Source organism: Schistocerca nitens, chromosome 6 (genome assembly GCF_023898315.1).
Source record: "Schistocerca nitens isolate TAMUIC-IGC-003100 chromosome 6, iqSchNite1.1, whole genome shotgun sequence".
NCBI classification, from domain to species: domain Eukaryota; kingdom Metazoa; phylum Arthropoda; class Insecta; order Orthoptera; family Acrididae; genus Schistocerca; species Schistocerca nitens.
Window position 1 is genome coordinate 455,170,641 of NC_064619.1, and position 15,029 is coordinate 455,185,669.

General features: G+C 36.9%; 1 protein-coding gene across 2 annotated transcripts in view; it reads right to left on the reverse strand.

Moving 5' to 3' along the window:
- LOC126263211 (SLIT-ROBO Rho GTPase-activating protein 1-like) overlaps positions 1–15,029 on the reverse strand; it is a 497,324-nt gene that overhangs the window by 55,570 nt on the left and 426,725 nt on the right. For both annotated transcript variants that reach the window (XM_049960278.1, XM_049960279.1), the window contains exons 7-9: positions 4,164–4,448; positions 2,847–3,159; positions 248–460 (exon numbers count right to left, since the gene is read on the reverse strand). In XM_049960278.1, the coding sequence (XP_049816235.1) occupies positions 248–460; positions 2,847–3,159; positions 4,164–4,448 (811 nt within the window). The remainder of the gene's footprint in view (positions 1–247; positions 461–2,846; positions 3,160–4,163; positions 4,449–15,029) is intronic.

Here is a 15,029-nt window from a genome sequence, read left to right on the forward strand (position 1 = left end):
TAAGCTCAATATAAACCCACAAAGTATGACACATGCCTACTGAAACAAACAACTGCATGTAACCACTAAAAAAGAAGTAACTTTAATACACGGACATCTGAGAATGAGAGTGCACACACTGAATTATTGACACTGTGAAGAAAATCAATGGCAGAAGTTAGTAACACGATTCACCCCCTATTTTGAATGAACCTTCATATTTGACATTAACTTTTTTTAAAATTAGAGATACCATGTAGTAACTCACGTGCCAATTCCATGAAATGCTCAAAATATATTATTGGAAAGAGAGGTTCACGAAGCTCTCTCAAGTATAGTTTGAGCACTCCTGCCACTGAATTTATATCCGAGGCATCAGTAACATCAGCCAGTGGGTCTTCTCCACGTTCAAATGCATCCCTGAAATTGTTTATCTCCACTTGGGAACCAGACACTCTAAATATTCCCTGATGATGAAGACCTGTAACAGTAATAAATGGTAAAAATTCTAGAAACTAAAGCAAAAACTAGACAAATTAAATAATAACACCATATGCTAGTTAGGAGCATTAAGCTCACATTTACTAAGATCTGGGTACACAGGTACAGGAGGCTGATAACATATGACATTTATGACAGAAGGAGAATGACATTACTTATTAGGTTTAAAGCATGGTACTAGTTAAATGCTTGGATTTTTGTGCACACTTTGCTCTGACCTGCTATCTGGAATACCTAGCCAGTTATAAGGAGACCAATGGTCTAATGTAGAATCTGAACCACAAAAAATTTCCTGTTGAAGTCCTACAGCATGCATGCTTTTTAAGGCACAAAATCATAGCTGATGTTGAGCTCTCACTAACAGTAACAGATCACCATCAACCATCTTTCTACTGTTATCTTCAATTACTGTGTGGTGAGCATTTAATATAAGAGAAAATTTAGGTGCTGGTGCAGAATTTTTTGATGTGAAAAAGTCAAACTTTCTTGTGCGACAAGAATCACTAACACCTACAAGACTCGTTAAGTTTAAACATTGGTTGGGCCTACAGGAGAACATCTTTTCTCTTATGTGTATGTCACACAGTATTTGTTTTTGCTCTTGATATACCAGTATATGTGAAAATGTGTGACTGATTCAAATTAGCTTCATGCTCTCTGTAAATTCATCAATAGTGTAGTGTCGAACTATATTTAGCCAACACATTAATTTAGGTGTTTGTGTTGTTGTGAAGAGCCTGCACAGCACTATCAGCAACAAAAGTGAGTCAATAAGTACTCACCTGAATATAAGTGATAATCACTATTAAATTGAAAATCAAAAAATAATGGATGATGTCATCTCATATGACTCGCAAATATGCTTGGAATTATAGAAAACCCAAGTCAGAGTAAAGTTCACATCGATGGCGGTGTTTGTTTGTGTGTGTGTGTGTGTGTGTGTGTGTGTGTGTGTGTGTGTGTGTGTGAGAGAGAGAGAGAGAGAGAGAGAGAGAGAGAGAGAGAGAGAGAGAGAGAGAGAGATGCTAGAGCTACAGTAGCTTCAGGAATTAATATGAAACACTTGCTACAATTTTATCCCAACATTTTCAGAGAAAATCTACGACGTGAACCCAAGATACGCTGTCATTTGTAGGATGTTGTAAGTAGTGTGAGGACAGTTCTTCACAATATATAAGAATGCTTTGTATTCTAGGGTGTACAGGCCATTCAAGTTTTTCCTGCAGACATGCACCGGATAATAGATATGGTCACAACAGAACTGTTCACTCACAAAAATATTTCAATTGAGGAAAGAAAGCAATTTTCACCCATTTTGAAAAAAAAGAAAAAAAAAACATTCAATATTGGCATGAAGTGAGTTTAATGAACTCCAGAAAAATAAAATATGATTGCTGGAGACTGATATGAACCAAAGTCTTTCCAAATTCAACAGCACTGCATCAAATCACTTGATCCTAATCCAGGATCTACAGCAACCTTTTTATCTTCCTCCTAGCACTTACTTCCAGGTCCATGCCATCATTTATCTCCATAAATTAACTTTTAAAAAATTTCTGAAAGTTATGTTTTAGTACCAGAAACTAAGAAGCAGGCCCTTCTCCATTTGAAATATTGTTATAAGTATTAACTAAATTACGAAGCCAGGAATTGAAGCATGGCACCAGATCAGACTTAATAGTTTCTTTTGTTAGGATTAACATACCTGATAGATGAGAATAAAATTAAGTTCTTCTGCAAATATAGGCAAAAAGAGACAAGATTTAAAAAGAATAAGAGAGACAAGATTTAAAAAGAATAAAAGAGACAAGATTTAAAAAGAATAAAAGAGACAAGATAAATAAATCCTTATAGAAAGTCACAAATTATTAACTTGACATGCTACATTTCACAGTTCAGCTCTAGCTAAGCTTACTGATTAATTATACCAATAGAGCCAAAAAATCTCTCATAAAATGAACTTTTCACAATTACAAGTTGCAGAGAAGACATAATGTGGGTCTGCGCAACCTGAGATCACAAAAAAATTGTGTTGTTATGTTTCTTATACAGCCATGAACTGCAACAACAAATTTTCCCACAGATTTCAATAATTGATAACCTGTTAATGAAATATTTACCTTCCAAAAATCACCATACTGATTTCAGTAACTAATTTGAGTTTCTTACTGTACAGTTACTCTTAGGTCTTCTATACGAAGGTTCACTCTCAAATGGCCTCAAGTTAATGGCAATTTGTTTATTACTGTTACCTATAACGTCCCCCCCCCCCCCCACTCCCAATCAAAATTTTAACTATATTTAATCTGTACCACACAATTCCCTGTTGTTTGAAATAATAAATATTAAATACTACAGGTACTCACCATACAAGTTGATAACCCTTATGCAACTCTTCAACACCAAAGGAATGTCATGACCCGTGGCTTCCAAAAACTCTTCCAGGCTCCCTCCAAATAACTTTGGTTGCCCATGACCACCCAACTGAGGCCGACCTATCCGTTTTCGACGTGGCGGCTTTCCATTCCCTGAACCAGGGGGACCAGCCCCTGTGCCTGATCGTAAGGATGTCGGAGAGCCGTCTCCTGAACGTTCCTTCTCCAAAAGTCCTCTCAGGTACTCCTGCTTTGCGTCCAATCGGGCAATACGAGATGTGCTCATCAGGTACTCTCTGAATTTCTGGAAGATGATCAGTAATTTAATCAATAAACTGTGGAACTCTTACATACAGATTATCTGAAACTGATTGAAAAAATATTCAGAGAAACATCATCGTTCAGAAGTTCCTTCTCTGGAGAAACCAAGAACTGGGCTGACTGAGGCAACATACGAAACAGCAAAGGGATACGATTTGTTTAAATACTAATCTCTCTCACACTGGTTTGATTACTTCTGCCATATTGCTCCAAGCTGAACAGTTTATAACACAACAATCTCAAATTTTCATTTGCTATTAAGTCAAAGGATTCATCCCCAAACTTAATGCTACTTGCTGATCATAAACTTCTGTTGTACTAAAAGCATAACAAATCTGCCAAGACTGTACAATACAAGGCAATAACATGTACAAGCAGTGATGGAGTGTAAGGTTAGGGTGTCACATGCTTCAAAATGACAAAATCAAAGTGCAAAGGTAGACGCACTGTTACTGGTATGAAGTGACTAAAGGGGACAAAGAAATTAAGAGTTTATGCATATTACACCTATCGGAAATGTAGACCTTATCATCGAGTAGCATGGAATGCATCAGTATTTGAAATTCAAGCTAGCACCAACATTAAAATGTATAGAATATGCTGACTATAGGCAGGCTTATGTGCAGCACAACTTCATCTATCATTTAAATCTTCCAGTCTTAAGTGTGTTTAACTGGCTCATTTTGAACATAACACTGAACGTGCCAAAGTACCAGATAAATTTGTGCGCCAGGTAGTTAAAGGATGATGAAATGTTGTATGAAATGTTTTCCACCACTGGCGCCTTTCCTGACAACTTGGCACAGCGCAAGTTGAAAATCTGACATCACATATCTGTTCTGTGAAAGAAGTGTTATTCATTTACAAGTATACAAAACTATCATTGAAATAAATATTGTACCTGTAATGCTTTACAAAGAGGGAAGGAGGTGCTGTAAAACTTGTCACTTTGGAAATTACAATATGGAGACAGCACATCATACATACCGTCATGTAAAACTCTTCAGTCTCGTGGCGATCTGCTCGTAATTTAAGGGACAGCGCTTCAGGCTGTCGTGTTGTGACTGCAGCACTGGTAGTGGATTCGTTGAAGTATGAGGTACAATCATAGTCACGAGCATCCAGCATCTCCAGCAGAGTAGATTCTGCAGTTTCTAATGTCTTCCACACTTCTTCAGATTCAGTCCTTAAGGATGTGACACGATTCTGCAACTGTCGCAGTCGTGCATCAAGTTCATCACGGAGGGACTTCTGTAGCTCACTGTCAGCACCCTGTCAGGTTGAAGATTAGGAATAAGAAACACTCACAGTAGAACTTCTCTTTTCATAAATTAGTGGTAATTGTTAAATGAATTTCATGTTATGGTGGCTTTTACTGCTAGGTAAACACAGTATTGATTTGAGCTCTGTGTGTGTGTGTGTGTGTGTGTGTGTGTGTGTGTGTGTGTGTGTGTGTGTGTGTGTGTGAAAGGGGGGGGGGCTCCACAGGCACCCCATCTGCCATCCTATAAATATTGCACTCTTTTTCACTCCAGTGTCAATGCTTTTAATTTACTGGCAAATTTCTGTATTTTGTCACAACTTTTTAACACTCTGGCATTATACTAAGAAGTAATGCAAAACTTAATGAATGCATGAAATCAGTCACAAAGTACGTGAATGAAAGATATTGTATTCAGTAGGAAGATTCTCAGAAAGCATGGTGCTATTGTTACGGAAACAACATACTAGATGCTAGCACTACACTGCCTCAGTATTTGTGGCCCTTGCAATATTTGGATCACAGAAGACAGCACAGGAATCATGTGCATCAATTATGCTGCCTTTACCAAATAACTCAATGGAATCAATAGAATATGGCAACAAATTAAGGCATACACCAAGGTGTACAGTCACTCATTCTTTTATGACCACATATGCAAATACGATGGTAATCCAAAAAGTAAGGTCTCCTGTTTTTTTATAAGTACAGAACACTGATTGTGTGGCAGTTGGTCACATTGTTATGAAGAGTGCTTCACGCGCTGTGTGTAAACATGTGCACGCCGCACTGAGGCGCTTAGTCTTGGCTTGACAGCCGTTGATAATGGAGCTCCAGTTGGATGTTACTGCCAAGTGCAAATTGCACGTAGTTATTCGGTTTTTGAATGCAAAGGGCACTGCGCCAATTGAAATCCATCGCCAATTGACGGAAGTGTACGGTGAGTCATGCATGGATGTCAAAAATTTTCGTAAGTGGTGTAGAGATTTTTCAGCTGGTCGGACCGAAATTCACGTCGAACAAAGGAGCAAGAGACCATTAATTTCTGAGGAGACAGTGTTGAAGATGCTGCCATGCCCCCTTTATTTCTGTTACAGAAACCAGCTTTTTGTTCCCCCCCTCTTCGAAAAGAACTGTGAACTTTCTGTTTCCAGCAATTATACGTTTGATCCATTGTGTATGTTGGTAACAGTGGGGGTTTCTAGTGTCTGTAAAGGATTATCTTTGCTAGTATTTACTTTTGTTTCACTGAAGCAGTTTGTTCACATGTTACTGAATGTTTGTTGCCCAAGCAATACACATATTTGTGGAAGTACATATCCCTTAGTGTGCAATAAATATGAACTATGCCACACATCAAGAAAATCAATAAAAGGAAATTCCGTGGTAACCAGTTCACAAACAAAGCAAGCCACACTGTTGAAAGTAACCTATGTACCAGTTCTTCAGGGAAGAAACTACCACATGGCATGCCTCCTGGTGATTCATATTTTTGTGTTAACAATGACACTGTCTGTAGTGGATTTTTTGTTGTTGATGTGGGCAGCTTATATTCTTTGATAAAGGAAGCAGTGAAATGTAAGCAATATGATGATGTAGGCTCTCTGGAAATAACTGAACAACAAAGTAGCAGGAGGTGTTTAGCGTCAAAATTAGTTGTTTTGTGTAGATCCTGCAATAAATCTACCTCGAAAATGAAAATCTACCTCGAAAATGACTTCGAACATTGTACATTCATATGACGTGAATTTGAAGTTAGTGTATGCAATGCGTGCAATAGGAAAAGGAAAAAAGGCTGCTCAAATGTTTTGTGGTTTGATGGACATTCATCCTCCTCCCAGTAGGTTCAGCAAGTACATAAAAGTACTTTTAGGTGCATTGACGGTTGGGTCTAAAGCATCTACGAAACGTGCAGTAGAAGAAACTGTAAATATTAGTGGAACCAGGGTCATTGCTGTTGCACTTGATGGGACATGGCAATGTCGAGCACATCGTCCCTTGAATGGTGTTGTCAGTGCTACTTCTCTGGAGAATGGAAAAGTTTTTGATGTTGAGTGCTTATCTAAGTACTGGCACACCTGCCATGGTAACACTGAAGGACATATTGGACATCAGTGTTCTACGAATTATGATGGTTATAGTGGAGGTATGGAGTGTGATGGAGCTCTAAAAATATTTCAGAGGGTTACCTTTCATTCGCACTCAGCGACTGTATGTGACTTACAAATTATAGAGTGCAGCAATCAGTCGTCCTTTTTAGATTTTATTATGCAAATGCAGATTTTGGCTAGTAGCTACAAATCCAGATTTTGGCTAGTAGCTAGTCACTCTTAATGCGCTATTTTTTAATCTCAACAGGGATTTACATGCATTGAGAATAAAAAATAGCGCATTAAGGATGGCTAGCTACTAGCCAAAATCTGGAGTTGCATAATAAAATCTAAAAAGGACAACTGATTGCTGCACTCTATAATTTATAAATATTACAGAGGTCGGTGCTCGTTTATAACGTTAGATATACGAAGTACCTAGGCGATGGGAACTCTAAAGCTTTCAATAAAATTAATGATTCAATGTTCATGGTGACACCTTGCTAACAAAACTGAAGTATTGTGGACATGTGCAAAAGAGGATGGGTGCTAGATTGGGGAAGCTACGAAGAGAAATGAAAGGAAAGTTGCTATCTGATGGAAACTCTCTGAGGGCTGAGGTAGATTTACAGAAACTGAAATAGACCTCCTTCAGAGTTATTATGGACTGGCCATTAGACGAACTGCACCTCTGAATGATGTTACAGCAATGAGAAAAGCTGTGTGGGCCACCCATTTCCATAAGTACTCCACAGATGTCCACCCTGTTCATGGACTTTGCCCTAAAGGATCAGATTCTTGGTGTGGTTACCAAAAAGCAAAAGAAAGTGGTCAAATATACCATCATAATTATTCTCTTCCTGAGCCTGTTATGAATGAAATAAAACCAAGAGACATGTGTGACCCTGTTTTTCTTAGTAAATGTCTTCATGGGGACACTCAGAATACAAATTAAAGTTTCAACCATTGCATATGGGAAAGATTACCCAAGACTGTTTTTGTAGGTCCAAATACATTAAAAGTTGGTGTACCAGATGCAGTGATATGTTTCAATGATGGAGTGATAGGAAGGTTGGAAGTCCTGAGAAATTTAGGCATAAAATGTGGTTCCAATATGGAAGATTAATTGCTTGTGTGTGACAGACAATGGGTGCATGAAGCTGAAAGATTCGCTCTTCAAGTTAGCAAAGAAGCAACAAGTGCTAAAAGAAATGCCAAGAGGAAGCTTGAAGATGATGAAATGCTGCAGGATGAAGACTATGTTTCAGGAATGTTCTGAGGCACAGTTTAATTGGGCTCATTCATATCTTCATTCACAATTTCCCTCAAGTTGTATTTTTCAGAATTTAGGTACAAATATTTCCTAAAGTTTATAAAGCATTGCTCTGTTTTTTTCTGTAACTTGCAACAGTCATACTTATGTAGTAGACCTAAGCTTTATTGCACAATCAACTAAATTATAGAAAAAGTAACATTTTTATTAGGGAAAAAATTATAAAAATTAAAATGTAAGATGTGATATTTTATCCTTTTAATATACATAGCAGGTGGACTTAAATAGGTCTAGTACCTCAGCCATCATGCCATGCATATCTGGTACAAATTTGGTCTCCTTCAAATGTATAACAATGGATTAAATGGTACATCAATTTGAGGAAGCATTTTGGGAAAAAAACTGCATCAATTTCTTTGTAAATTTTTTAATACCCGTAAGCAGGTTCAAAAATATTCACAATACCTTCAATTTGTTTAGAAAGAGTGCTGCATTACCTGATATCAACAAAAAATCTGTAAAACATGTACATTATAAACAGTGCCTGAAAGGAATAGGTGTTGATTTTTACATAATATCGAGCCAGAAAAGTACCCTGTCTCCTTAAGAAAACTGCAGAATTCACAGCCATAGTCTCGTTTTGAGTTACTGGAACATATAGCCAATTAATAGTCTCGTTTTGAGCTACTAGAACATATAACCAGTTTCCAATTTCCAGACATCAACAGATCCTAGGCAGGGGCAATGTGTAACCATCACCAATATTCTCTGAACATCATTTCAACATACAGGAAAGATTAGTATTTTTTGTTAGTCTTGGTGATCTGACCACAATATCACAAGCAACGGTGTTCCTTCCATCCACGTGAAATTCAAATGAAGATATTAAACTGTTAAAAAGAATTTTTTGTGCTGAAGCTATTGTCTTCTAAAACTGAAACGAAACCTGAAAATTACATTTATCTTTCTTGAAACTTTGCTTCTACAGTCACTCATCCCATATACTTTCACAATGTTACTACAGTTAAGGGTGGGTACGATTATTATCAACTGCAGTTAATCACTGACAAAAAAAGACTGTATCATCCAAGTAAACTCTTTTCTGTACAATACTACTTACACAGTGAATATGCAACTGGTACAATTTAATGATTAGCAACTCCCCTTACAAAAAGAAAAATTCTATTTATAATCATGTTCTTTCAAACTGTTCTGTGAATGAGCTTTAACAATGATTATATTGTGCTGTGACTACAAGCAATAATGTTTCACTGTTACAGTGAAGTGTTATATTTTACAATTCATTTTCTGTGTGTAACAAATCTGTAAAAGTTCAGAGGCATGGTATCCTATCAGGAACATCAGAAGAGTGCAGCCGTCCAAATGGTTTAAATAATACTGGTTGACAATGAATTCCTTTTCTTGAAAGTAAATGGTGTCTCTAGTGTATTCTCGGTGCCAATTTCAGGTAGAGTACTTAAAATGTCCAACCATATGCAGGCTTGATACAAACAGAGAATTTCTGTTAAGTATTCAAACTGCAGCTTTTTAATCATTATAATAGTACCGGTATTGTTTTGTGATGTTTTGCAATGCAGTCTGTTCCAAAAAGTTGTTTTATTTTATAGCCTGTAATACCAGTAAATGTAAACTAGGGCTACTACCAGGTCTGGGGATTACCTTTGGTGGGATGACTCCACTTCACTTAAAATTAGGGCATTATGAAATTGAAATACTAAGAAAATTGGTAACACTTTCAAGTACTTAGGCCCTCACATTCAGAAACTAACAAAAGACAAAACATTTAAACACAAAATGAAAGAAATAGACTATCATCAACTTGGATGTCCTTTAAAGTAGTTGTCTAAAAATTTCTCATCACAATTACAAGAACACAGTAAGCAACAAGCTGGATAATTTCAAAGTTTTGGATGCCACAATAAGCATGAAACACACTTTCTGAACTTGTGCACCAACTATTTTCTGGAAAATCAAGGTGCTATGAGTGATAAAGAGAGAGGTAGCAAACCTGCCAAGACATAAAAGAAGTGGAATGCAGGTACCAGGGCTGATGTGATGGCAGCATGGTAGCTGAATGCTGTACAGGGAGCATGCATATTTTATCATGTAACTGATTGACGAAAAAACTGAAAAACAAATTTTAATGTTTATTTTGCATAATATCCACTGCTCACACATTTGGATTTAAATTAATAGTTCAGAAAAGTGCACTCCAAAACATAAAATAACAACATCAACAATTATTATTATTATTATTATTATTATTATTATTATTATTGCTTCGTTCCTTTCTGAGACGTTATGTCTGGTTAAAAATGGAAAGTGACACCGACCTTGATCAAGCGTGACTACCTTCTAACTGTACGGTGTACGTTACATTGCATTTAGGAACTTTCGGGTAATTGAACATGTATCAATAATTACGGATTTCTGTAGTTGTATATATAAGTTTGGATGTAGCTGTATAGCATTGATGTACTGGTGGATATTGTGTGGTATGACTCCTGTAGTTGATACTATAATTGGTATAATGTCAACTTTATCCTGATGCCACATGTCCTTGACTTCCTCAGCCAATTGGATGTATTTTTCAATTTTTTCTCCTGTTTTCTTCTGTATATTTGTTGTATTGGGTATGGATATTTCGATTAGTTGTGTTAATTTCTTCTTTTTATTGGCGAGTATGATGTCAGGTTTGTTATGTGGTGTTGTTTTATCCGTTATAATGGTTCTGTTCCAGTATAATTTGTATTCATCATTCTCCAGTACATTTTGTGGTGCATACTTGTATGTGGGAACGTTTTGTTTTATTAGTTTATGTTGTATGGCAAGTTGTTGATGTATTATTTTTGCTACATTGTCATGTCTTCTGGGTTATTCTGTATTTGCTAGTATTGTATATCTGCTTGTGATGTGATCTACTGTTTCTATTTGTTGTTTGCAAAGTCTGCATTTATCTGTTGTGGTATTGGGATCTTTAATAATATGCTTGCTGTAATATTTGGTGTTTATTGTTTGATCCTGTATTGCAATCATGAATCCTTCCGTCTCACTGTATATATTGCCTTTTCTTAGCCATGTGTTGGATGCGTCTTGATCGATGTGTGGCTGTGTTAGATGATACGGGTGCTTGCCATGTAGTGTTTTGTTTTTCCAATTTACTTTCTTCGTATCTGTTGATGTTATGTGATCTAAAGGGTTGTAGAAGTGGTTATGAAATTGCAATGGTGTAGCCCATGTATTTATATGAGTGATTGCTTTGTGTATTTTCCTAATTTCTGCTCGTTCTATAACAGGGTGTATACATGGACAAGGAAAACAAATTCCCGTATTTCCCGGTTAAAAATACGCTTTCTCCCGGGTGAAAATATACTTTTTCCCTCGTAACTGACAGTATATTTTCTCTCGGAACTGTATAACTTATCAGTCCTCTGAATGATTATCGTTTTATACACGGGCGTAGAATTTCCCGGCACTTTAGAAAACTAAACATGGGGGAATAAAAGCGTTTTGGAAAGATCTTTGATATGCAGCAACGTGTACGCTGCATATTTTCGTATCACGAAACTATAAATTCGAATTCCACCAAACACCGCATATTACTTTCCGAAACATTGAAATCGAGATTGCGATGCGCTTTGGTAAGCTAGTCATAGCTTATATCACGTGATCTCGCCAGGCGACAACAGCGGGTATTCATAGCTTAGGACACGTGATCTAGGCAGCCAATCACTGTTAAGTAGCGCGAACACACAAACAGAAAAAGCTAATGGTTTAAATTAATATACATAGTGTTACTACACGAAACGCAAAGCTTTCACATATAATATTGGTCTATAAGATTAATATGCTGCAAGAGAAGCTAAGTTTTCACATATAATGTTGGTCTTTTATGAGCGTATTACAATTTAAGATATATCACACAAATGTGCCAGTAAAATTTTTAATAACAACATAAATGTCTCATCTTCTGGGCTCGAAATTCATCTAAACGGCTTGTCATCAAAGAGTTGATTTTTAAATGAGAGTCAAACGCTCTGTGATTTAAGAAATTCATCGTACATTCTCGCACATAGTTACGGTGTAACTGCCAGATTGGTACTTTGATGGTAATGCATTTCAAACCACCGTTTGGAATATCTTCCCACAACCTGTTAGAAATAGGTTCATTTCTGCAGTTGCCGGAGAGCGCCAGATGACAGGCGTCACCGCACTTGCGCAGCTACGATGTCATAGGAAGTCCGTATGTTTATACATGTAAAATATTAAAAGGTATTCTGTCATAAAAGAAACAAGACATCAGATGATATTCCAAGACAATCGGGATTTCATGACCCATACTAAAATGTCCACATTTGAAGTGCACATTCATATGTCCAGATTCCCAGTGAAGTAGGCCACAGTCTGATATCAAGCTTTTCAATGTGGTTTTCGGGATGTAAATTTTCTTGGAGTACCAGTACTGTGTTATCTCACGTTTGGTTCTTTATTATGGCATAATGCAACTAACAACACATTTTAGCCTTCCATAATTAGGTGAATGTATTTTAATTCACTTGATACCTCCCGGCGACAGAAATCTGTTTTGTTTTCATTTGACGTGAGAGCAGTAAATGAAGAGGAATCAGCAAAATCACTAAGTGTAAACACGGGTCACGTGGAGACTACCCACTTCCCCACTGTAACTCAGACTGCACTGCGCATCAGACCCGGATCTACGACATTTCCAAACTGGGGCAATACCCCGCCACTCCCTTGAGCGTTTGAGATAGGACGTCAAAAATTTTAAACAAAATCGAATTTTCAATAATATGTTCATTTTGTAGCACACATCTTTCTGAAGTGTCTGATGCATAAAAACCTGTGTGTTCCAGGAAATGTCACATGTTATTTGGTCGTAAATGTACCAAAATTCAGTGCCTCGCCTCCTCACACAGCATTCTTCTATCGCACGTCACTGTACTTCGCTCCGTGGAATTGAAACGTGTATATTTTGTAATGGATGCCATCAAACCATATTCAGGACGGGGGAAATTAAAATGTCCTGTGGTGCTTACAGTCGCCCGGTTTGACATCCCGGGAGAAGGTACTACTCAAGCAAAAAGCTTTACATTAGGAAATAGTTTCACACTTCATTCATACGCTCCAGTTTCTCAAGCATGAGATCGAAAAGTAGTAGTACGAAATTTTTATACAAACTTGGAATCGTCAAATTGTTCCATAATTTGTGTGATGTCCCCGTATTCTCCAGTTAGGCGTTGTTACATGTTCGTACAACACGTTTTCCGCACTTCTTCCAGAACAGAACTTAGTGTGGCTGCTAGCCGGGGACTGTACAACTGGCCCTTACTAGTACAGCGATCTGGCCAAAAATTTTCTGTCAAAATTTCATTTTCTTGGATACACCGAGAGCGTAATATGTAATCTTTCTTACCTGTTATTCGTTTATTTCCACTCCTGTAAGCCCCTCTTGTCTGTAGGAAAGTTTGTTCCTACATTCGACGAGGATTCTCCTGACAGAGACATCATGTACACTATGCACGCATTCACAAATCAACTTACGTTTTATTCAGAAATAAACTTAGAATGTGTTCAAAAATCTTCAAAACCGACAGGAATGCGTTTCAAAGTCATATGAATAATTGATAGACTAACGTGCACTAGATGCTAGTCGCTTTGTGAAACAAGGTTTTTTTTCCCCCTCAAGAATATGAATTTTTCATATACGTCAATGTGTTTAAGCATGTGAAAAAGAGATGTACCATGTTTAACACCCTGCCATACTTTGATGAATCCACCTCGTGGAAACAAATGCAGAGCAAACATAAACCTCTCTGTAGCCACACTCAAGGGAATAAAAGCCATGCCAAACTTTTTAATACACCGGCAGAGAAGGGAAACATTTGTTGCTAATAAAATAAAGATTGCAGCTGTAATGTTCAAAAATATTCATTTGTCAGACTACGAAACACCCACTAAAAGTGGTGCCCATTTCCAAAACATATTGATCCAACGCCTAAGAAAACAACCGACAAGGATGTGCAAATTTTGCATGAAACACAAACTACAAAGTTAAACAATGTGGGAACGTACGAAGGGTAAAGCAGCATTACATCTACCATAATACTTCTGAAACTACCACGCTTTGCAGGACTACTAATTTTTAGAGCTGTAGATATTTTCCTACTAGGAATTCGTTTAAGTGGAGCATTTCTTCTCGTAATTACATTTTTTGTCAATATCTACTTTTAGGCACTGTGCTATTACATTCCTCCTGAAAAGTCACACCTGAAGATGCACTCAAAGATTGCAATTTCTATTAAAGTATTATTTATATGTAAAAATTTATATTTATATTTCGAAGTATTTTTTGGAACACTGTATTACAAAAACAGATGTATAAAAGGAACAAGAATCAAATTAGTGTTAAAGTCTACAAGAACAATATCACATGAAACAAATAAACGTGCAGCTACAGAACAAGCATATCAGCTTGTACTGCAATAGTTTCACACCTGCCCATTTTGGACACACCATCTCCACTCACTTGCACACAGGTTTCACTAAACTAAATGATGCTGCTGAATCTTGCAGGTTTAACTGAAGCCAAGAGAAATAAAAGAAAGACAATATTTGTTACTCTCTATTAACAATTATTTAGCTTATTTTGCTGAACTCACTCAATTAATAGTTTCACACCTGCCCATTTTGGACACACCATCTCCACTCACTTGCACACAGGTTTCACTAAACTAAATGATGCTGCTGAATCTTGCAGGTTTAACTGAAGCCAAGAGAAATAAAAGAAAGACAATATTTGTTACTCTCTATTAACAATTATTTAGCTTATTTTGCTGAACTCACTCAATTCAGTTTATGATCTGAAACAGGCTAATTACCAACTGAGACGTCATGCTCTTAAAATTGGGATGTTTATTTTTCATAGGCAGAAAGGAACTTTTTGGAAAGTATGTAATATTTTTTGTAAGATACATTAATTTCTAATGGCAGTAAACTATTTGCACAATTCAGAGATCTTAATGTTTAGTCCAGGGACCCCTCACGGCCTACTATCAATCTATGAGACTCGACAAAAACAATTTCTGTCTTTCTTGATTACTTTTAAATGCTTAAACTACCATTGCTATGGCAAATGGCTTGTTATTGCACTTAGAAAGTAGATCTGAGACAAATAACAGTGACAGTGT